This window comes from Loxodonta africana, chromosome 5 (genome assembly GCF_030014295.1).
Source record: "Loxodonta africana isolate mLoxAfr1 chromosome 5, mLoxAfr1.hap2, whole genome shotgun sequence".
NCBI lineage: Eukaryota > Metazoa > Chordata > Mammalia > Proboscidea > Elephantidae > Loxodonta > Loxodonta africana.
Window position 1 is genome coordinate 75795346 of NC_087346.1, and position 24899 is coordinate 75820244.

Genomic DNA, 24899 nt, shown 5'->3' on the forward strand with positions numbered 1-24899 from the left:
GGGTTCCTTTGTACTAACAAGGAGAACTCTGAAGGGGACATCAAGAAAACAACACCATATATAATAGCCCCCAAAATGATAAAATACCTAAGAATAAACCTAACCAGGGACAGAAAAGACCTGCACCATGAAAACTGTAAGAGAGCCAAAGTACGACCCTGAGTATATCCCACCTGAATTTAGAGACCATCTCAAGAACAGGTTTGACATGTTGAATACTAATGACCAAAGACCAGACGAGTTGTGAAATGCCATTAAGGACATCATACATAAAGAAAGCAAGAGGTCATTAGACAGGAAAGAAAGAAAAGACCAAAATGGATGTTAGAAGAGACTCTGCAACTTGCTCTTGAATGTTGAGTAGCTAAAGAAAAAGGAAGAAATGAAGTAAAAGAGTGGAAGAGAAAATTTCAAAAGGCAGCTTGAGAAGACAAAGTAAAATAATGACACGAGCAAAGACCTGGAGTTAGAAAATCAAGAGGGAAGAACACGCTCAGCATTTCTCAAGCTGAAAGAACTGAAGAAAAAATTCAAAAACCAAGCCTTAAGTTGGAATACTGAAGGATTCTATAGGAAAAATATTAAACGATGCAAGAAGCAACAAAAGAAGATGGAAGGAATACAGAGTCACTATACCAAAAAGAATTGGTCAACGTTTGGCCATTTCAGGAGATACCATATGATCAGGAAGTGATGGTACTGAAGGAAGAGGTCCAAACTGCAATGGAGGCACTAGCGAAAAACAAGGCTCCAGGACTGACAGAATAACAATTGAGATGTTTCAACAAACAGAGGCAGCGCTGCAAGAGCTCACTCATCTATGCTAAGAAATTTGGAAGACAGCTAACTGGCCAACTGAAAGAGATCCATATGTATGCCTATTTCAAAGAAAGGTAATCCAGCTGGATGTTGAAACTATCAAATAACATCATTAACATCACACACAAGTAAAACTTTGCTGAAGATCTTCCAAAAGCAGCTGTAGCAGTATATTGATAGGAAACTGCCAGAAATTCAAGCCAGATTCAGAAGAGGATGTGGAACCAGGGATACCATTGCTGATGTCAGATGGATCCTGGCTGGAAGCAGAAAATATCAGAAAGACGTTTACCTGTCTTTTATTGACTATACAAAGGCATTCGACTATGTGGATCGTAACAAATCATGGATAACATTGCAAAGAATTGGAATTCCAGAACACTTCATTGTGCTCATGAGGAACCTGTACATAGATCAAGAGGCAGTTGTTCAAACAGAGCAATGAGATACTTTGTGGTTTAAAGTCAGGAAAGATATGCATCAGAGTTGTGTCCTTTCACCATACTTATTCAATCTGTATGTTGAGCAAATACTACGAGAAGCTAGACTATATGAAGAAGAACTTGGCATGACTCGTTAACAACCCGTGTTATGCAGATAACACAACCTTGCTTGCTTGCTCAAAGTGAAGAAGACTTGAAGCACTTACTGATGAAGATCAAAGACCACAACCTTGGGTACAGATTATACCTCAACATAAAGAAAACAAAAATCCTCACAACTGGACCAATAAGCAGCATCATGACAAACAGGGAAAAGACTGAAGTTGCCAAGAATTCCATTTTACTTGGATTCACCCATGGAAGCAGCAGTCAAGAAATCAAAAGATGCATTGCACTGGGCAAATCTGCTGTAAAAGACCTCATTAAACTGTTAAAAAAGCAAAGATGTCACTTTAAGGACTAAGCTGTGCCTGACCCAAGCAATGCTGTTTTCAGTTGCCTCATATGCATGCGAAAGTTGGATAATGAACAAGGAAGACCGAACAAGAATTGATGCCTATGTATTATGGTGATGGTGAAGAATAATTAATATACCATGGACTGCCAAAAGAAGGAACAAATCTGTCTTGGAAGAAGTACAATCAGAATGCTCCTTAGAAGCAAGGATGGCAAGACTATGTCTCACATAGTTTGGACATGTCATCATGATGGATCAGGTCCCTGGAGAAGAACATTTTGCTAGGTAGAGGAAGACCTTCAACAAAATGAATTGACACAGTGGCTGCAACAATGGGCTAAAGTACAACGACAATTGTGAGGATGGCATAGGACCAGGCAGTGTTTTGTTCTGTTGTCCATAGGGTTGTTATAAGTTGGAATGGACTCGATGGTACCTAACAACAAGTTCATAAAGAGTAGGTTCTCAAGGTGCCCATCAACAGATGAATGGATAAATAAATTATGGTATATTCACTCAGTGGAATACTACATATTGATAAAGAATAATGATGAATCCGTGAAACATTTCATAACATGGAGGAATCTGGAAGGCCTTATGCTGAGGGAAATTAGTCAGCTGCAAAAGGACAAATATTGTATAAGACCACTATTATAAGAACTGGAGAAACAGTTTAAACAGAGAAGAGAATATTCTTTGATGAGTATGAGACGGGGGAGGGAGGGAGGGAAGGAAAGGGCTTTCACTAATTAGACAGTAGATAAGAACTATTTTAGGTGAAGGGAAAGGCAACACACAATACAGGAGAAGTACAACTAGACTAAACCAAAAGCAAATAAGTTTCCTGAATAAACTGAATGCTTCGAAGGCCAGCGTAGCAGGGGCAGGGGTTTAAGGACCATGGTTTCTGGGGACATCTAAGTCAATTGGCATAATAAAATCTATTAAGAAAACATTCTGCATCCCACTTTGGAGAGTGGCATCTGGGGTCTTAAACGCTATCAAGAGGCCATCTAAGATGCATCAATTGGTCTCAACTCCCCTGGAGCAAAGGAGAATGAAGAACACCAAAGACACAAGGTAATTATGAGAACAAGAGGCAGAAAGGGCCACATAAACCAGAGACTACATTAGCCTGAGACCAGAAGAACTAGACAGTGCCCAGCTACAACTGATGACTGCCCTGACAGGGAACCAACAGAGAATCCCTGAAGGAGCAGGAGAACACTGGGATGCAGACCCCAAATTCTCTTAAAAAGACCAGACTTAATGGTCTGACTTGAGACTAGAAGGACCCTGGAGGTCGTGGTCCCCAGACCTTCTGTTAGCCCAAAACAGGAACCATTCCCAAAGCCAACTCTTCAGACAGGGATTGGACTGGACTATGAGATAGAAAATGATACTGGGGAAGAATGAGCTTCTTGGATCAAGTAGACACATGAGACTATGTTGGCATCTCCTGTCTGAAGGGGAGATAAGAGGGTAGAGGGGGTCAGAAGCTGGCCAAACGGACCTTAAAAGAGAAAGTGGAGGGAAGGAGTGTGCTGTCTCATTAGAGGGAGAGCAACTATGAGTATACAGCAAGGTTTTTATAAATTCCTGTATGAGAGTCCAACTTGATCTGTAAACTTTCACTTAAAGCACAATAAAAATTAAAAAAAGAAAAATCAAAATACCAGAGGAATCAGGCAAAAAAAAAAAAAAAAAAAAGAGTAGTTTCTACGTTTCAATTTGGTGACTAGTGTCTGGGGTTTTAAAAGATTGCAAGCAGCCTTCTAAGATGGTCTCTACTCATCTGGAACAAAATAAAGAAACCAAAGACTCAGAAAAGAAGGTAGTCTCTAGTACTAATAATCAACATAAACCATAGCCCATCTATTCTGAGATCAAAAGAACTAAATAGTGCCTGGCTACCACCACTGACCATTCTGATCAGGGCCACAATAGAGGGAACCTTATAGAAAAGGAGAGAAATGTGGAATAGAATTCAAATTCTTAAAAAGCCCAGACTTGCTGAACTGGTTGAGGCTAGAGCACTCCCGGAGACTATCGCTGCCGTGAGATACACTTTAAACCTTACATAGAAATTATCCCCTAAGTTCACCTTTTAGCTAAATAACAGATTGGCTTATACAATAAAGAATATCACCCTTGAATAATAGGCTTTTTTAAGAAAAACATCTGTAGGAGACCAAATGGTCAAAAATTGTTCTAAAGCAAAGATGAGAAGGTAAGGAGGCATGGAAACTAGTGTACTGGAAATGGTACAACCAGAACGGAATCAGTGAGAATGACACATAGTGAAAAATGTAACCATTCCTGAATAATTTGTATAGAAATTGTTAAATCAGAACCTAATAAGGTATTTCATAGATTTGTTGTCTTGTATTAATATGACTTCATTTAGGTTCCCGTGAAGTGTTTAACATTTTCTTGAAAGGACATTATCTTGTCATATCAAAGTGAACGGAAAATTAATGTCCTGGCACAGCCAAAAATATGATCGTCAATAGAAGAGTCAATAGATTAGACAGAACAATTTGTTTCAATACAACTAGACTGTTTAATCTTAAAGTATCTAAAATAAGGAGTTCTGATTCTTAAAAAATTAATTTCACATCAGAAGCTAGTTATGAATGTGCCTGATCTAAAGGTATTTGTTAAGAAATCAGCCACTCCAACATAATCTCTTGAGAACCTTCTTTCCCCAAGGCTTAAGCCAGGAGCCCTGGTGGCACAGTAGTTAAGTGCTTGGCTGCTAACTGAAAGGTCAGCAGTACGAACCCACCCTCAAGCCGCTCCTTGGGAGAAAAGACCTGGCAATCTGTTGCCACAAAGATTACAGCCTAGGAAACCCTATCGGGGCTCTTCTCAGTCCTATAGGGTCACTATGAGTGAAAGTCAACTCAATGGCACACAGCAACACCAACAAAAGTTTAATCAACGTTGTATGGATTCACAGAGCCAAATGGCTGTATTTTAGTTCTATCCACCTATGAACTTTTATGTTTATCTTATCTGTTCACCTTCCATGTCTGGCATTTTAGGAGAGCCACCACAATATTAGACCATTTGAGTGCCTGCTTCATGCCAGGCACTGTGCTTGGCACTTTATATATGTTAACTATTATCTGCCTAACAGTCCTGGTGAATGACGGAGAGTGATCCATTTCACATATAACACATATAAGATTTAAGAAGACTGGAGTATTAACACAAATAGCTAATCAGCAAAATCTGAATTTGAACACGTCTGGACTATTCGAGTCCATTCCAGTGTTTCTCAAAATGTAGTCTCTGCACTGCCTGGGGTGATTCTTTGAACTGCATATTACCAGCCCCTACCACCCCCATGCCGGGCATTTTTTGTTTTACCACCCCCATGCCGGACATACTGAATCAGTTTCTTTAGAGCTAGGGTCTTAGATACTACAGGTTTAAGGAGCTCCCCAGGTGATTCTATGCCATGCAGATATTTACATAATTGTTTCTTAATACATGAAGACAAAACTGTAGTCGGATCCTAAATGTTCATGAATTATCAAGTTCAGGAGTTCTAATATAGCTGTGACCATTTTACTGCCCTCTGTCTAATCTATGCATCAAAATATGCTGAAATTCCAGTGTGCAGAACTAGAGAAGGGTGAAATTGCTAATCCATTACGCAACTTGCTATCTGGTAAAATCAAATGGGAAGGAACTACTTGTTTAATTAAAATAAAAAAAAAAAAAACCTACACAGGCACCAGCTTGAAAAATGGCGTAAGCATTCTAAAATGGAATCACAGTGAAATTTGTAAAACTGCTTCAGTTATTTAAAGGTACAGTACTGCTCCTTTGCTAGACTTGGTTGCCTAGAATATTTAGAAATATTTACATGACTTATGAAAAAAATCAGGCAGTAAAGGAAGTGAATAGCATCTCTAATATATTCCAGGCAGTGAACAAAGTACAAACATCTTATGTAACACTTACAATGACCCTAAGGAGGGAGATTTTATTATTACCATTTAAAAATGGAAGAAACTGAATCTCTGAGAGACTATTTGTTTAGCATCACTCTGCTAATAAGGCAGTACCAGAATTTGAACCCAGGTCCTCTTGACTAAAACCTTTATGCTATACACCATATCATAATGCCTCAGAGCTCCATAGTAGCGGTTTTCCAAGTGTGGCTCCTGGATGAGCATCGCCTGGGAACTTGTAAGAAATGCAAATTCTCAGGCCCCACCCCAGACTTACTGAACCAGCAACTCTGGAGCAATGACCCTGAATCTGTTTTCACAAGCCCTCCAGGTGATTCTGAGGCACAGTAAAGTTTGAGAGCCACTCCTCTATTTCATTCTCAGCTGCCCAGAAAACCAAAGCAAAAACAAGCCAACAATCCATGAATTCTTTTATGGGTGTGGAAGAAGAATGTGATCACAAGCTCATAGGTTCAGGAATGTTGACATTTTTTACAGCCGGACAAAGCTGCTTGCATTGCCTACTTATTTGCAAGCTTAATTCCTTACAAATTAAATTACTGACCAGTGCCTGTCTGCGTTTATTTCCAATAGCCCTGATAGCCTTTACACAGCGTCAGCGCTGGTGTAAGACGCCACGTGAATACTTGCCAAAGTCTTACTACCTTTCAAATCATGCTTGGTTAGATTTCCATCCACATCCCTTAAACATATTTTGTTGTTTTCATTTTCTCAAACTTGACCTTCAGATGCTCCAAAGAGGATAACAGTTGGAAAATAAATCAAACAAGTCATGTCAAAATATAGGGAAAAATACATAAATACATAAATAACTGGAGCTCCTTATAGTAAAAATAATTGCTGCTATCTATTATGTACCCAGTACTTGTGCTAAGCACATTTGCGATATTAGCTCATTCAATCCTCACAATAAAATTATAAGGCAGATATAATTAATGCCAGCTCACAGATAATGAAACTGAAGCTCACGTACCTTTCTCAAGTTCACACAGCCAGTAAGTGGTCTGTCCCCTCAGTCTTTACTCCTAATTATTAGGGTATGCTGCATCTCATTAGAACCATCATCTTTATGACAATATAATATTCCATGGTCTTCTACGACTATCCTTTGTAGGCCAGGCATAGGCCCGATGAAGCCATGGGAGTGGCCTCGATGCCAGGGGAGCTGTGTGATACTCCCCCTGAGAGAGGCAAGTCTGTCCTTGACTCTTTAAAATCAGCCGTTATCTATTTCCTCATGCAAAACATACTGAGTTTACAAGAAGTTAAATATTTATATTCATAGGAATGAATAAAAGAGAAAAACATAAGGTGCCAACCATGCTGATCTGAAACCTATTTAAAGCCAAACGCTCCCAAGCAAGAACAGCAGTGGCTGCAGGTGCACCCTGAAGGTGAGGCAGCACCCATTCACTCATCGCTCCATAAAGCCCTGCGAAAGCCACATCCAGGAATTAAGGCTTCAGATCAAAGCCTCAGATAAACCTCCAGGACTCCGTAGCTCTTAGGGAGCCAGGAAGAAATGATCACTCTGCTCAATGTCAAGACACTCTGCTGGGTCATGAAAGTTTACGATACAAGGAAAAAAATGGAGCTGACTATAAAAAACAATCAAAACTTGGAAAATGTAAGACATCTTGTTCACTTTTTTAAGTAAAAAAGTTTTCAAAACCAGGGAAAGTTTACTTATAAAAGGCCCTAAAACAACATATGGCAAAGTGAGGCAGGTAGCCACTCAGTCTCTACAGGGCAAGTTCTAGGGCCTTTCCTCTCCCACTGGCTGGCCGTGCTTACTGGGCCAGTGCAAGATGATGAGCAGATAGAACACGTTCCACCACCACTGCAGACGTGCTCTCCTCCAGCCCAGAGGACGGTCACTGTTTTTTGTTGCCATTGAGTCAGCTCCAATTCACGGCGACCCCATGTACAACAGAATGAAATGTTGCCCAGTCCTTCACCATCTTCACGATTGTAGATATGCCCGTGTCCATTGTTGCAGCCACTGTGTACTTTGAGTGCCTTCCAGCCCAGGGAGCTCATCTTCCAGCACCATATCAGACAATATTCTGTTGTGATCCAGTGTTTTCACTGGCTAATTTTCAGCAGTATATTGCCAGGCCTTTCTTCCTGGTCCATTTTAGCTGAAAGCTCCACTGAAACCTGTCCACCATGGGTAAACCCTGCTGGTATGTAATATACCAGTGGTATATCTTCCAGCATCATAGCCACCTGCAAGGCACCACAGTACAACAAACTGACAGACGGTTGGTGGAAGAGAAGCAGGGGGTCTGGCAAAGGCCCAAAAATGGGTAGATATTGACGGCTACCAGGGATGTCAGACAGAAGCAAGGCTGACCTTCGTATGGCCTCGTCTGCAATGTGTCCAAGAGGTCTGAAGGACATGTTTGCATGTGTTCTTGTGCTCACTCAAATGAGAAAATATCTGTACTTGTCAGCTTTTTTAAATAGAATAGAGTGATTTCATCAGGGGCTGCTTCAGAGCAAGAGCATTGGAATGTAGGAACAGAAGAGGGTGTGGGCTGGAGTAGAAAGACAAGTGATTCAGAAATTAGTGGACAAAAAGTAACTTGTTCTCTGTTTTCCATGAAACTCAGATTACAAAAAGGAGAACCTCTGATCCCTCAGAAGCATGTGTCACTGTTAACCTACCCAGCCTCCTGCCTTCTTTTGGGTCCTGCAACTCATCTCCTGGGTTTCTTCCTGATGCTTCAGCTTGCATCTATTCTCCTCATCCAGGTCCTCCCCTTTGCCTACCTCTAAAGTAAGCACGTCCAAAATGGAATGGTCTCTTCTCTGTTTCTTCCTCCAGCCTTCTGTGGGTTATTTCCTCTACTCCCCTTGCTGTACGCAGACAACTCCCACATTTATATCTCTGGCCTAGTTCCTATTTTGAGCACTGGTCTTGTATATTCCAGGAGTCCCTGGGTGGCACAAATGGTTAAGTGTTTGGCTACTAACTGGAAGTTGGTGGTTTGAATTCACCCAGAGACGCCTTTGAAAGATCACAGCCATTGAAAATCCTATGGGGGCAGTTCTAGTCTGAAACACATGGGGTTACCATGAGTTAGAATCAATTCCACAATGACTGGTTTGATTTTTTTTTTTTTTGTACATGCAACGTCTACTTGATGTATCTCCTTTGATACCTCACATATCAAGTCATCACTTCCTCCCAAATGGATTTTTTCCTCATATAAAATTTACATAGTACTTATTTGGTTAAAGCGCTTGGCTGCTAACCGAAAGGTTAGCAGTTGGAACCCACCTGCAACTCCGAGGGAGAAAAGACCAGGCGACCTGCTCCCATAAAGGTTTCAGCCTAGGAAACCCTATGAAACAGTTCTACTCTGTTCCTATAGGGTCGCTGTGAGTCAGAATCAACTCAACAGCACACAACAACAACAAAACTCATGTAATCCTCGAAACCATTTTATAAGATAGGTACTATTATTTACCCCTATTTTACAGAGAAGATGACTGAGGCAGAGGTTAAGAAACTTGCCAGGGTCATACAGCTAGCTCGCAGAGCCAGGATTTGAACCTAGGCAATTCAGCCCAACTTCTGTGCTCTTCCCCAATTTGCTATTTCCTCAACCTGTCCCATTTCTCTAAATGGCACCACCACCCACCAGAAACCTGGGGGTTTCCTTTCATTCCTTTATCTCCTTTTCCCTCCCAAGCCATCAGCCAAGCTTGTTAAAACTATCTCAAAAATACAGTCTCATGTTCTCTGCCACTCTTGTAGTCCACGTCACTGTCATCTCTCTCCTGGACATGTGCAATACAAAAAAAAAAACCCAAACCCAGTGCTGTCCAGTCGATTCCGACTCATAGCGACCCTATAGGACAGAGTAGAACTGCCCCATAGAGTTTCCAAGGAGCCTCTGGTGGATTCGAACTGCCAACCCTTTGGTTAGCAGCCATAGCACTTAACCACTACGCCACCAGGGTTTCCGACATGTGCCATAGGCTTCCTCTATGCTTCCTTCTATTGCTAGCTCCAACCCACTTTCCATACACCAACTGAGTCATCTGTTAAAAACCTGTCAGGTCACACCACCTCCTACTTAACACTCTTGTCTGGCCTCCCACTGGATGCTTACACTGGGGCAAATAGCCCTGCATGGCTTGGCCCAACCTCCCTTCCCCTTCACCTGGAGCCGCTCTATCCTTTGCCCATCATTCCAGTTCTCTGAAAGTCCACCTGGTGTAAGTCGAGCTCTTTCTTACCTTACTGTCTTTGTTCATGCTGTTTCCTCTATCTGGAATGTTTTTCTACCACGTGAACATCACCTTAACCCTCAGTCCTCACTTAAAGGGCACCTTCTCTGGCAGACCTTCCTTGGCCCCTTATATAAAACAGTGTGTGGCGACAGATGTTTAGGATAGAAACAAAGGTCTGATGACAAAGGAAGGGGCATATTTGACAATTTTCTGTCCTTTTGACTTATTCTCTTTTAATTCATGTGAGATCTCTGTATTAATCATATTGTTCAATACTCTAAAATACTTAATTTTTTCTCTTTTGCATCCAGCAAAAAACAGACTTTCAAAAAAGAAATCACACCTTCTCCCCTTCACATTCCTTGCTCTATGATCTATAACTTTTTTCTTTCCTCTTTGGCCCTGACTTAGCAGGCCTAGACCTGGTGACAAAGTGGTTAAGAACTCGGCTGCTAACCAAAAGGTCTGCAGTTCAAATTCACTAGCTGCTCCCTGGAAACACTATGGGGCAGTTCTACTGTCCTATTGGGTCACTGTGAGTCGGAATCCACTTGAAGGCAGTGGGTTTGGTTTTTTTTTTTTTTATTCAATGGCTACTTACTGGAAACACTGGTGGTGTAGTGGTTAAGTGCTACGGCTGCTAACCAAAGGGTCGGCAGTTCAAATCTGCCAGGCGCTCCTTGGGAACTCTATGGTGCAGTTCTACTCTGTCCTATAGGGTCACTATGAGTCAGAATCGACTCAATGGCAACGCATTTGGGTTTTTTTTGGCTACTTATTAGATGGGCAGATTTTACTTTTATTATGATTAAATAGGAAAGTTGGATCCTTCCTCCTTCTAGTTGGGCTTGGGAGTGGCAAGAAAGGTTCTTTAACTGTCATTCCATTCATTCTCAGGAAGCCTCTCTCTTCTCACTCAGATTATATAGTATTTCTTTCCAGGAGGTATCCTGAAACAAAGTTCTCTTTTGATTTGAAATCCAGATCTAACCTTTTTTTTCATTAACTTCCTGCAGAGGGCCATTTGTGTAACTGTGTGAGTGCCAATATTTACCTAGATAAGCTTCAGGGAACACGGTTTAAAACTCACACCAGACAGGAAGTTGCAATTGTGCAGAAGAGCACCTAGCCAGGCAGGATGCCCATTCTGCTTGGAATGTGGAAAGTCCATTTCAGTGAAAACAGTTACAAAGCCAGATCTTCCAGCATGAGATATGGTAGAGGGAGGGTGATCACAGAGGACAAGTTCAGCACATTCACACTCGTTTTCTCCCAACACACATTTTAAACTTGCATGGTCCAGAAAAGCAAACATACCAGGTAAGAAAGGTCTAGTAGGATATCGCTACCAAAGTAAGAGATATGAAACCATACAGGACTCTCACAAACTCCTTGTACCCAGGACAGACAGCACCCAAGTATCCAGGACTGGTGCCATCCTTGGGGCAGAATTTGAAAGGCAGCACCTTCCCAAATTCTCTTTCACATTAGTACATTACACCATTGCTGAGAGTCCTACCACTGGGGTCATTCCTCTGGGCTACACAACAGAAATGGGAGCACTTAACCTTGTTATGGATTGAAATCCTAACTCCTATTATTAAATTAAAAAAAAAAAATCTTTTTTTTTTTATACCCTGGTGGTGTAGTGGTTAAGGCTACGGTTGCTAACCAAAAGGTTGGCAGTTCGAATTCACCGGGCGCTCCTTGGAAACCCTATAAGGCAGTTTTACTCTGTCCTATAGTGTTGCTATGAGTCAGAATCCACTCAACAGCAATAGGTTTTTATACTTGTGGAAAGGAGCCCTGGTAGCGTAACAAGTTAAATGCTCGGCTGCTAACCAAGAAGTTGGTGATTCGAGCCTACCCAGTGGCTGCGTGGAAGAAAGACCTGGTGATGTGCTCCCATAAAGGTTACAGTTAGAAAACCCTGCAGGGCAGTTCTATGCTGTCACTTGGGTTGCTATGAGACACAAATCAACTTGAGGGTACCTAACAACAACATACTTGTGGGTGCAATCCTGTTTGGAAATGGGGTTTTCTTTGCTATGTTAATTAGATCACACCCAAGTAAGGTGGGTTTCATATCTAATCACTTCTGAGTTTTAAAAGAGCAGATTAAACACAGAGGTACACATACTCAGGGAAAGACCACGTGAGGACTGATCACAAGCCAAGGAACTCCAAGGAATGCCTGGGGCTACTGACTAGGAAGGAATACACAAGGCTGAGACCCTGATTTGAACCTTAAGCCTCTAGAACTGTAAAAAAAATCAATTTCTGTTCTTTAAAGCTACTCATCTGTGGTACTTGTGGTATAGCAGCACTAGGTAACCAAGACAGTTCTCATGTATCAGATTGCACCAATCATGTTTCCAAGAAAGAAAGGGTTGGGTGAGGAAGGGAAACTATGCTCGAACTCTCATCATCAACACATTATCATGGATTAGTTTTTCCTATTAGCAAGTTTCCACCTAAGATTAGCCTTTCCACTATCAAGGATCCATTTTACGATTTCTTCTCCACGCACCCTATGTTTTGAAGATTCTGTCTGACAATCTATATTTATTACAAAACATTAACTCCTTTTTTTCCCCATTTTCACTCATTATGAAAGATGTGACTTCTGACCAGCATAAGATAACCAGACCATAGTGTCAATAATAATTTTAGTCACAAATAAAGCAAAGTGGTATTTTGGAATTTCTCTGCAACTTTAATGTGAATTATAAGTGTCTTAAAAAATATATAAATATTAAAAATACTAGAAAATACTGAAATAGGAGGGCTCAGAAAGAATCTATTTATGGACAATCCATCTGTTTTAGAAGGCTCGGAGAACCCCATTCCAATGTGTGTGTGGGGGGTTGGGGAATTCAGTTGATCTTTAATAAAATCAGGCCCAGGAAGCAGGCAGAAGCTACTTTATTAAACTGGTGGTAGGGATATTATTTAGCAAGGAATATGTTTTTAGAATAAAAATATTCACATGATAATGATTACAGCTAATGTTTATCAAGAGCTCACTATATGCCTGGTGCTGTTAACGCATTTTACGTGAACTGGTTTAACCCTTACAACCACTAGATGATAGAGGTACCACCATTATGTCCATTTTACAGACAAGAAAACTGAGGTTCAGAAAGACTAAGTAACTCGATCAATGTCAAGTTCAAGAGTTTGCCTTTTAACCAATTAAAGTGCTATAAAAGGCAGAACTGGGAGGGTGGATCAAAAGCTAGAATGTCATCATTCTGTTCCCAGTAGATTTCAACACACTACATACTTGCTTTTTTAATTGTTTAACTGCGCTTTTGATGAACCTCCTCAAAACCAGGTTGTTGTTGTTTGGTGCTGTCGAGTCAATTCCGACTCAACAATACCATGTGACAGAGCAGAACTGCCCCATAGGGTTTTCTTGACTGTAATCTTTATGGAAGCAAATCACCAGGTCTTTCTCCTACGGAGTGGCTGGGTGGGCTTGAACCGCCCATGCTTTTGTTAGCAGCCAAGCACTTGACCATTGCATTACCAAGGATCCTTCAAGACCAGGTTAGTAGGCACCATATTCGTATGGAGTTACATTTTGTAAAACTTCTTTTTGTCCTTGGTTCCTGAGTGGCTCTATGTTCTCCTTCCTCATCTTGCAAACTGAAGTTTTTAGTTAGGATGTTAGTAACAGTTCGTGATGATTACAATGGTTAAGAGTTCATTTAGAAAACCTTTAGCAGCGTAATAAAAATATTAATTTGAGAGCTCAATCAAACAGCAAAAGCATCCATTATTCTGTAATAGTAACTTAAGGTGTCCCTGGGTGGTGTAAATGGTTAAACACTGGACTACGAACCAAAAGGTTGGTGGTTTGACCCACATGGTGGTACCTTGGAAGAAAGGCCTGGCAATCTGCTCCCAAAAGGTCACAGCCATGAAAACCCTACAGCGGGCAGTCTACTCTGAAACACACAGGGTCGCCATGAGTCTAAATTGACTTCATGGCAATTTTTCTTTTTTTTTTTTTTAATGGTAGGTTAGGAATTGACCAAGGAGAGAAGGCTTTAGAATATTTGCATGAGAAAGCCAGCATTGTGGAAGGTACCTACCGGAAAAATACAGCTATGACACCTTAATACAAACTCTTGTCTCAGGACATTCTAAATCTGTGGGCTGCCCGAGTACTTGCTGTGTACCTAAGGGCAACATATGACAAGGAACCATGGGTCCAAAGAGTTGTTGTTTGCTGTTGTTGTTAAACTGGTAAGATATTAGGTCCTTTCATTTGGGTGAAATAGCAGAACATAAGTCTGCACAGAAATAGCCAAAATTTCCAAACAAAGGAAATATTACTGCAACGTAGATTGTTTCCTCTTCTAAAACAATGGGAGGGAAGGGTGAGTAGAGTTTCAACAAATAGAATATAAAAGACCTAAGACACCAGCCATTTTTTCATCTTTAAGGATAATATACTGCAACCGCAAAGGTCTTCTCCTTTATTCAAAACACTCTGGTAAACCGACAGTCCACTTGTAACCACTGATAACTGACCTACAGTTTTGTAGAAAAGAGTAGACCTGATTGCTTGTTTGAGTGTGTGTGTGCTTGTATGTGTAAAAGATAGAGCACAGATAAAACTTTGTGATAAGAATGTTTACAACTGTATGCCACTGAACTGTACACTTAAAAATGGTTAAAGTGGCAAATTTTATGTTCTATATATATTTTATATATATTCTGGAAACCCTGGTGGTGTAGTGGTTAAGTGCTACAGCTGCCAATCAAAGGATTGGCAGTTCGAATCCGCCAGGCTCTCCTTGGAAACTCTATGGGGCAGTTCTACTCTGTCCTATAAGGTCGCTATGAGTCGGAATCGACTCGACAGCACTGGGTTTTTTTATGTATATTTCACCACAATAAAACAAAACTTAAGAAAATGATTACAATTGGAAATCTGAGTTCCTGGGTGGCACATACCGTTAAGTGCTTGACTACCAGCCTAAATAAAGCTTGGTGGTTCAAACTCACCTAGAGGTACCTTGGAAGACAGCCCTAGCCATCTGTTTCCAAACGGTCACAGTTTTGAAAACCCCATGGAGCAGTTCTACTCAACTAGAGTCAGAGTCAACTAGATGGCAACTAACAGCAACAACAACAAATGGCCTCTCGCCATTTCGTTCTATTGTACGTGGGGTCGCTATGAGTCAGAATAGACTCAACAGCACCTGACAATAACTAACACAAAGCTTTGCAGCAGCATGCCTTCCACCCACGCTGTATCAAGACAGGACACGTCACCGTAAGTGCTTTTCTTTAAGCTTCTCTTCTCCCTTATAAAATATAATGTATGTTCATGGTTAAGAAGAAATCAAAGAATACAGAAGGTGATACGTGGCAAAGTAACGGTGTCCTTGCTCACAGTTCCACGTTTCCAGAAAGTTTGCCTATACATATAGTCTTTATGTATGTATTTTTTCTTTCTTTTAAATAAACTGGATTGTTCTGTACACGCTATTATAAAACTTGATTTTTTTTTCATTTGTTAATATAATCTGGAACATTTTCTTATGTCAGTACATAAAGAGCTGATCCATTTTTCCCCAGTCTTTTTAATGATCATGCACTATTCCATTTTATAACTTACTAATTTCATACCCTAAAGATGTCCATTTATGTTGTCTGCATATTTCCATTAATAAAAATGAATGCCCTTATGCCCATATTTTCTCAATATTATGCAAGAATATCTATATGATACACACCCCAAAGTGGAATTACTAGGCATGTGCATTTAAACATGGATAGATATTGCCAAAATGACACCCAAAAGTGTATCAAATTTAATCTCCCATGAACAGAGTATGAGCCTTCCTGTCTGCCTCACATCCTCTACAACATTGGTCTGAATGTTTATTTTCACCTTTGCCAATTTCTTAGGTAGAAAATGGTTTCTTGTTGTGCTGTTAACTTTTCTTTAACTCTCAGTGAGGTGCAGCATTTTTTCAAATGTTTATTAGGCATTTATCATTTTTTTTCACGTCCAATTCATGTCCTTTGCAAATTTCTCCATCGAGTTCATTTTTCTTATTCATTTATTCGAGTCATTTGTTTGTTAAGGAAATAAGTCTGACGTGCTGCAAATATTTTCCCCCTGTGGGTTGCCTACTGAGGCTGCTAATAGTGTGGTTTGCTGTCATAAGTTATAAATTTCTATGTTAATTAAATAAAAATAGATCAATATTTTTCTCTTACGCTTTTGGTTTTGTGATTTGACTGTAAGTATCTTTCTCATCCAAGATTAGCTTTTAAATTCACCCGTATCTCCTGTCATTTCTGTATTTTATCCACCTAAAATTTACTGTAAAAAGGATTCCAGGGCTCTTTTATATGTGATAGGTGCTCGATAAATGTAGTGAACAGAGAGACACACATCCATTTCCTGAGACAATATATTTTTTTAATGTGACAAGGACCCTTTGTGTCAGATTGGCAACTGGTAACACTTTGACTTGATTCAAAGAAGCTACAGTTTTATGAAGGCTTGATTTTTACTTACCCAGATGGAGGCCATGATATCCCACCTTGCCTTGAGTTGAAATCACACTAACCTATTAAAAGAAAAAAAAAAAAAAAGATTACTAAAAGGAATAAATCTGTGACTCAGAGCACAGTAACCTCAGTCCAAACCACTTATCTTTAATTCAGAAAACAGAAGCACGTATTAAAAAAATATACTGAATCTGAATCTACATTTTAACAAGATCCCTAGGTGATTCTTATGTATAATAAATTTTGAGAACCACTGCTGTTAGTGGTTCTCAGAATTGGTCCCTAACCAGTAGCATTAGCATCATCTGGAAACTTGTTAGAAGTACAAATTCTCAGCAGGGGTTCAAACCAGACGGAACCAGTTCGAAGTCCCAGTTCAAATCCACCCAGAAACGCCTTGGAAGAAAGGCCTGAATATCTACTTCTGAAAAATCAGCCACTGAAAGCCCCATGGAGCACAACTCTACTCTGACAAACTTGGGGTCACCATGAGCAGTAATCAACTCAAAGGCGAGTGGTTACACTGGTTATATACCATATACCAGGGACTGCACTAGATTTGTGAGTGTTTGTTACGGATTGAATTGTGTCCCCCTAAAATATGTGTTCTAATTCCTAACCTCTATGCCTATGGTTATAATCCCATTTGATAATGGGTTGTCTTTGTTATGTTAATGAGGAATGATAAGTGTCAGGTGTATCTTGAGTCAATCTTTTTTAAGATATAAAGGAGATTAAACAAGCCAGCAGAGAGAGCAATGGGGTAACATCGATGCCAAGCCACATGGAGGATCTCCAAGAAGCCAGAAAGCAGAAGCTGAAGAGACAAAGACCTTCCTGCAGAGTGGACAGAGAAAGCCTTCCCTTCCAACCGACACTCTGAATTCAGACTTCTAGCCTCCTAAATTGTGAGAAAACAAGTTTCTGTTTGTTAAAGTCATGCACTTGTGATATTTCTGTCATAGCGGTACTAGATAACTAACACAGGGTTCAAAGACAAAGGAGAAAAAAAATCTTTCCACTTAAAGAGTTTACAAATAACCTTCCTAGAAAGCGAATTTTCAACTTATTTAAAATCCTGTAGAACTACGTTGATTACTGACTTCTTTTAACCACGGCAAACTACCACCCTAGGGAACAACAACAACAAAAAAACCACAAAGGAAATTGCTCCCCAACCCTCACCCCCAACCAGTGCAAATTTTAGCTGGCTTCAATGTGATCCATTTCCTTGTGCTTTGATTCTGAAATCTCCATTTACATTTTACAAGGCTCCAACCCTGTGGCCTAGTATACACAGACATTTGTGCTCTCTGAAGAGGCAGTCCAGTCCTGGCTTAGGGTACAGAGGTGAAAAGGACAGTTCTTAGATGAAGCCGTGACTGGGAAAGCAAGCATACTTTCCATAAGTACATATTATTCAAACATGCTGGCTTACCTCCAGGGTTAATTTAGAAAAACAAGTTGCCCCCACATATCCTGGGAACAAAATATTTAAAAAATTCATGGACAGCCTCACAGCAAAGTTCAACAGGAAATTACATCACTGGTCCTAGGAAAGATTTAGGCCTAATTTTCTCAGGCTCTCTGTAGCCTAGGACAGCTGGCTCTCTACTTCCAGTCTAACACCACGACCCTCTCTTTACACAGTGTATACAAGGTTACTACTTTTGCCTCTTCAAGGAAGACAAAATTTTTGCAGCCTCAATTTTCTCATCTGTAAAAAGGGAGAGAGGAGGGCTGTTTCTTGCATCAAATGAGAAAATATGCCTAACAATATCAGCTGGTATTTTTAGTTTTTACTATGTGTCAGGTAACATGGAGCCCTGTTGGTAGAGTTGGTAAGCACTCAGCTACTAACCAAAAGGTTGGCGGAAGAAAGATGTGGCAGTCGGCTTCCATGAAGATTTATAGCCTTGGACCCATGCGCATATATAGATTTGGCTGTGGATATTTCTACACACATATTTGCATGTGCTGCATGTATATTCATACACATAATAGAGTACTCAGGGGCACAGTCATGGAAACAGCCTAGATATTTCCAAACACCTGAAGAGACTGAGTTACAGGGCTTGAGGTTAAGGACCATAGTCTCAGGGGACATCTAGGTCAACTGGCATAACATAGTTCATAAAGAAGGCATTCCACAGTGATTAATCTGTGAAACATTTCATAACATGGAGGAATCTGGAAGGCATTATGCTGAGTGAAACTAGTCAGTTGCAAAAGGACAACTATTGTATAAGACCACTATTATAAGAGCTGGAGAAATAGTTTAAACAGAGAAGAGAATATTCCTTGATGGTTACAAGAGAGGGGAGGGAAGGAGGGTGGGAGATGGGTATTCACTAATTAGATAGTAGGTAAGAACTACTTTAGGTGATGGGAAAGACAACACACAATACAGGCGAGGTCAGCACAACTAGACTAAACCAAAAGCAAAGAAATTTCCTGAATAAACTGAATGCTTCAAAGGCCAGCATAGCAGGGGCAGGGGGTTGGGGACCATGGGTTCAGGGGACATCTAAGTCAATTGGCATAATAAAATCTATTAAGAAAATATTCTGCATCCCACTTTGGAGAGTGGCGTCTAGGGTCTTAAACGCTAGCAAGCAGCCATCTAAGATGCATCAACGGGTCTCAACCCACCTGGAGCAAAGGAGAACGAAGAACACCAAAGATACAAGGTAATTATGAGCCCAAGAGACAGAAAAGGGCCACATAAACCAGAGACTACATCAGTACATCAGCCTGAGACCAGAAGAACTAGATGGTGCCCAGCTACAACTGATGACTGCCCTGACGGGGAACACAACAGAGAACCCCTGAGGGAACAGGAGAGCAGTGGGATGCAGACCCTAAATTCTTGTAAAAAGACCAGACTTAATGGTCTGACTGAGACTACCGAGAAGGACCCCGGTGGTCATGGCCCCCAGACTGTCTGTTGACCCAGGACAGAAATCATTCCCAAAGCCAACTCTTCAGACATGGATTGTACTGGACAATGGATTGGAGAGGGATGCTGGTGAGGAGTGAGCTTCTTGGATCAGGTGGACACTCCAGACTATGTTGGCATCTCCTGCCTGGAGGGGAGATGAGAGCGTAAAGGGGGTTAGAAGCTGACAAAATGGACAGGAAAAGAGAGAGTGCAGGGAAGGAGTGGGCAGTCTCATTAGGGGGAGAGCAGCTGGGAGTATGTAGCAAGGTGTATATAAGTTTTTGCGTGAGAGACTGACTTGATTTGTAAACTTTCACTTAAAGCACAATAAAAATTAAAATTAAAAAAAAAAAAAAGAAAGAAAGCAGTCCACATCCTACTTTGGTGAGCAGCATCTGGGGTCTTAAAAGCTTGCGAGTGGCCATCTAAGATACAATTATTGGTCTCTTTCCATTCAGAACAAAGGAAAGTGAAGAAAACCAGACTCAAGCAAACAATTAGTCCAAAGGACTAATGGACCACAAGAAACACAGCCTCCACCAGCCTGAGACCAGAACTAGATGGTGCCCCGCTATCACTTCCAACCACTCTGACCAAAATCACAATAGAAGGTCCCAGTTAGAGTGGGGGGGGAAATGTAGAACAAAATTCAAATTCATAAAAAAAGACTAGATTTACTGGTCTGAGAGAGACTGGAGGAATGCACAAGACTATAGCCCTTAGACACCCTTCTAACTTGGAACTGAAGCCTTTCCTGGCGGTCATCTTTCAGCCAAATAATAGACAGTAACCATAAATGCAAATTTTAGAATTGAAGTACTAACATCTGAAGTAGGTGGCTTCAGACCTAAAATTAAAAACTCCATTCTGAATTAAACTCAGAATTTCATTTCTACTCTTCTAAAAACACATTTGGCTCTTTTTTTCAAAGTTTTACTGCCTGAAAAACAAAAGCAAGCCCAGTGCCTGTTAAGAATGTTTATGCAGCTGGCTCTAGAGAAGGCACCTTACTGATATGTTAAATGAAGTTAGAGCCTATAAATAACTTTATAGCCAAAGATAAGTAGATGTCAAGCTTTATCACCGTTCTCACTCTCAAATTAATTTTCACTCATTGAGATTTTTCTACGGCAACCTGCTACGTCTTTGTAAATTGGTAACTAGGTAGAAACTAAGTTTGTTAGAATATGGCGGCAGATTGCTGCTGTATAAGACTAAAGTTTTGACCATAACATAAGAAAGCAGAGGTTTGGGCTTTAACTTATGTAAATACACTTGCTGTCATAACTAGTTTCAGGGAATTTCCCAGGCAGATGCCTGGGATCTATCTCATTCCCCTTTAGCTCAATGAGCAAGGCTTACATTTCATAAGACTTTAGATTTAGAGCTGACTTAATCTTTACTCTTTTTAAGGACTCCCATTAGGTTGACTGCCTGCAATGCATCACTAAACCTCCACATCAAGAATGTTTATACATTTCACTTTAGAAATATTGCCTTAGTCAAACTGTATTAAGAATGAGTTTGTACTAGACTAGAAATTAATGTTAAGAAAGTTTGTAGTTTAATCACCCCTTGTAATTTTTCCTTCCTTCCTTTGAAATTGCTTTGAACTCACTGCATTTATTTACTCTGCCTGTTAAATACCTCATTGTTCTGCCTGCAAAGCACAACACATGTTGCAGTTGGTTTGAATGCCATGTGTTCTCCTGTAGAATGAAAATATTCTTTCAATAGAATTTTTGATTTAATATCTATCACCATCAGTCCAGTATTTCCACTAGGACAACACACATGGGAAAAGTTCTTCTTAGAAAAATCATGTACATGAGACCAAAAGGACACCATATGCCCAAAAGCAAATATAAGCAGGCAGGAAGGGGCAGGAAAATCAGATGAATGGAAATGTGGAACTCAGGGTGGTAATGGGAAGAGCGCTAACACATTGAAGGTATTACAGCCAATGTCACTGAATAATCTGTGAATAAACTATTGAATGGGAAATTAATTTGCTCTGTAAACTTTCACCTAAAGCACAATTAAGAAAAAAAAAAAGATTTATAGCCTTAGAAACCCTATAGGGCAGTTTAACTCTGTACTGTAGGGTTGGTATGAGTTGGAATCAACTCGACATCAATGGGTTTGGTTTGGGTTTTGGCCTGATAATATAAAAAGCACTAGAAGTTCAACTCCATAAAGCTAGGGATTTACGTCATGTTTGTTCACTGAGGCATAGTGTTGCTGTTTGCCATCTAGTCATGCCAACTCATAAAAACCTGCTCCTGTTCCCATCAAGTTGCTTCCAAATCAGAGGGACCCTACAGGACAGAGTAGAACTGCCCCACAGGGTTTCCAAGGCTGTAAATCTTTACAGAAGCAGACTGGTACATCTTTCTCCCATGGAGCAGCTGGTGGATTCAAACCGCTGACCTTTCTGTTAGCAGCTGAGTGCTTAACCACTGTGTAACCATAGCAACCCTACATGACAGAGTAGAAATGCCCCATAGGATTTCCTAGGTTGTGATCTTTACAGAAGCAGATTTCAAGGTCTTCTTTCCCACAGAGTGGCTAGCAGGTTCGAACCTCGGACCTTTAGGTTAGTAGCCAAGCACTATACCCATTGTGCCACCAGGGCTCCTTTGGGGCACAGTAAATGTTGAAAAAACACTCATTGAATGAATTATTTAATATAAGGCTCAGGATAATCCACTGAGTTAGGTTTCATTAATAGCATCTCCATTTGCATAAGAAGAAGCTGCGGTACCAAGAGGTACGGTAATGTTCCATGGTCACACAGCTAGCGAGTGGACCCCCACTGAACCTAGGCAGCCAGACTCTAAAGGTATGAACTTAACCTTCATGCTTCTGCCTTCCAAAGCTCCAGGTCCTGAACCTACCTGAAGCTGGTACTCAATATGTATAGGTCAAATATACATCGTAATTATTAACAATTATTACTGTCTTCTACGTGTCTGTGTCTTATATACGTATGTGCAATGTTGAAGTTGTCAAGGATTTCATTTTACTTGGATCCATAATAACACCCATGGAAGTAGCAGTAAAGAAATCAAACAACTTAATGCACTGGGGAAGTGTACTGCAAAAGACCTCTTTAAAATGTTAAAAAGCATATATGTCACTTTGAAGACTAAGGTGAGCCTGGCCTAAGCTATGGTATTTTCAACTGCCTCATATGCATGTGAAAGCTGGGCAATGAATAAGGGAGACCAAAGAAGAAGAATTGATAACCTTTGAATTGCGGTGTTAGTGAACTATACTGAATATACCATGAACTGCCAGGAGGACGAACAAATCTGTCTTGGAAGAATGCTTCTAGAAGCAATGATGGCAAGACTTTGTTTCACATACTCTGGACATGTTACCAGGTGGGACCAGTTTCTGGAGAAGCACATCATATTTGGTAGAGGGTCAGTGAAAGAGAGGAAGACCCTCAATTAGATGGATTGACAGAGAGGCTGCAATGATGGGCTCAAGCACAGCAAGCATTGTGAGGATGGCGCAACACTGGGTAGTGTTTGGTTCTGTTATACAAAGGGTCGCTATGAGTCGGAACGGACTCAACAACACATAACAACATCACTACCCTATCAACTAATTTTTAAAAGAAGTAAAGAATTAATCCACAGTGGAGGCCAGACGGGAGTCCCTGGGTGGCCCAAACGTTAAGTGTTTGACAACTAACCAGATGGTTGGTGGTTTGAACCCACCCAAAGGTCCTGGGAAGAAAGGCCTGATGATCTGCTTATGAAAGGTCACAGCTTGAAAACCCTACACAGCCAGTTCTGCTCTGCACACATGGGGCTGCCATGCATAGGGGTTTTTTTGGAGGCACATGGGGTTGTCACGAATCAGAATTGACTAATTGAAGTGTTTGGTGTTGGGGTTTATCTGGAGGCCAGATAACCTAAACTTTAAAACACCCATGTTCTCAAAGGGATTAAAGCACCTACATAATTTCTTTTTACTTCCTCCTCCAACCCTATTTCTACACATACTTTCCCATAGCAACACACAGGTCTGGGAACAAGGTTCTGTTTTTTTTGCATCTCTAAGTTCCCTTCCTGGTCTGTCTGAAGTTTTCCTCAGGAAAGCCAAATTATCTCTGCTGAATAACGTTTTAATGGTTTTTTTTTTGTTTGTTTGCTTTTTGATGAAGTTGATGAAAACAGTTGTAAATGTAGAATTGGGCACAAATCCTTCGAGAAAGATTTTAGTCCAGGCTGTGCAAACTTCTTATCAGCAGCCTGAGGGGCCTCCGGGCAGAACCTTCTGGCCTGGGCAGAAACCACAGTTTCCTATATGTGGTCTTTTGCATTCCAGTACCCAGGTTCCCCACCTGCTGAGTCTACAGCCAGGGAAAAGATTCAGGACTAGTGAACTGGATTGTTACAGAAGAAGAAAAAGGTGAGTCTTATCAAGGAACTCCCAAGGCCCAATATCTAAATCCATTCTTCAACCTCCTATAAAAATTAAGTAAGATAATATAAATTGCCTACGTGAAAGGGAAATCGTGCTCATAGGATGGGTGGGGCACCAAGTCCTGAGAATGGAACTCGGAACCAGTTCCGCCAGAAGCGCCGGGGACCTGGAGAGCCATTTCGACTCTATTCTTTTCCCAAGAACTTTAGGGTTGAGGGCGCCAAGATGGCCAACTGAATCTCAAACGCTGCTAATTGTGATGAAAAAATAAAGGACCCAGGGTGCCAAGGCAGTTGGGTGCTTGGGGCCCGCCACGGACCATAGCTGGGTGACTCCACTCCCCTCGGCCGCCGTTTCCTCAACTCCGAAATGGAAGAGAGCGGCTCTGTGTCCGCCGAGGTCCTACGCCTCTGCCCCGCACAGCTGGAGCGGTACCCGGCGCGGCTCTCGGGGCGCGGCTCCAGCCCAGCGGTACCCCAGGGACGGAGTTGCACTCCAAGCCTCGGGGCAGCGCGGGGACACCGGGCGGGGCGGCCCGGGGTGAGGCTGAACTTACCCTAAAACGCCGCCGCGGGAACCCGTACGCGGAAGAACCGGGAGCGAAGGTGTGTGCTCACACGCTGGGGCTGCGCGTTTACTCCCGGCGGGCGACGGCGACCGCACCCCTTCCTCCGCCCCTCCCCTGGCTTCCAGGCGCCACCTGACCAGCCGGTGCCCCGGGAAAACGGAAGCCGCGCCCCTCTGCCCTGGGGCCCCGGCATTGCACACTGGCGCCCTGGCCCTCCCGGCATCCTCACGTTACTACCCGTTTTCTCGGAATTTGAAATTCTCCCTCACTTCCCCTTAAGTTCCTCAAATTTACTGCAACGCTTATTTTCTATTAGACAGTCCTCAACCCCAAGGAACTCACAGCCTGGTACAGATAGCTGACACCTAACACAGATAATAATCAATAACATTTATCTGGGATTTACTGGGTGCCAAGCACTGTACTAGATCCTTTTTTTTTTTTTCTTTTTTTTTACATA

At 41.4% G+C, this 24899-nt stretch overlaps 1 protein-coding gene across 7 annotated transcripts in view; it reads right to left on the reverse strand.

Annotated features, from left to right (window-relative positions):
- Positions 1-24553, reverse strand: part of ANXA3 (annexin A3) — a 133096-nt gene extending 108543 nt beyond the window's left edge. For 6 of the 7 annotated variants that reach the window (XR_010322065.1, XR_010322064.1, XR_010322062.1 and 3 more), the window contains exons 1-2: positions 24428-24553; positions 16498-16549 (exon numbers count right to left, since the gene is read on the reverse strand). Coding sequence is in view for 2 of the 7 variants with exons in the window: in XM_064285668.1 (XP_064141738.1) it covers positions 16498-16512 (15 nt within the window). In the remaining 5 variants the exon portion in view is untranslated. The remainder of the gene's footprint in view (positions 1-16497; positions 16550-24427) is intronic. The other variant, XM_003414133.4, reaches the window with a different exon arrangement.
- Between the last annotated feature and the right edge of the window lie 346 nt (positions 24554-24899).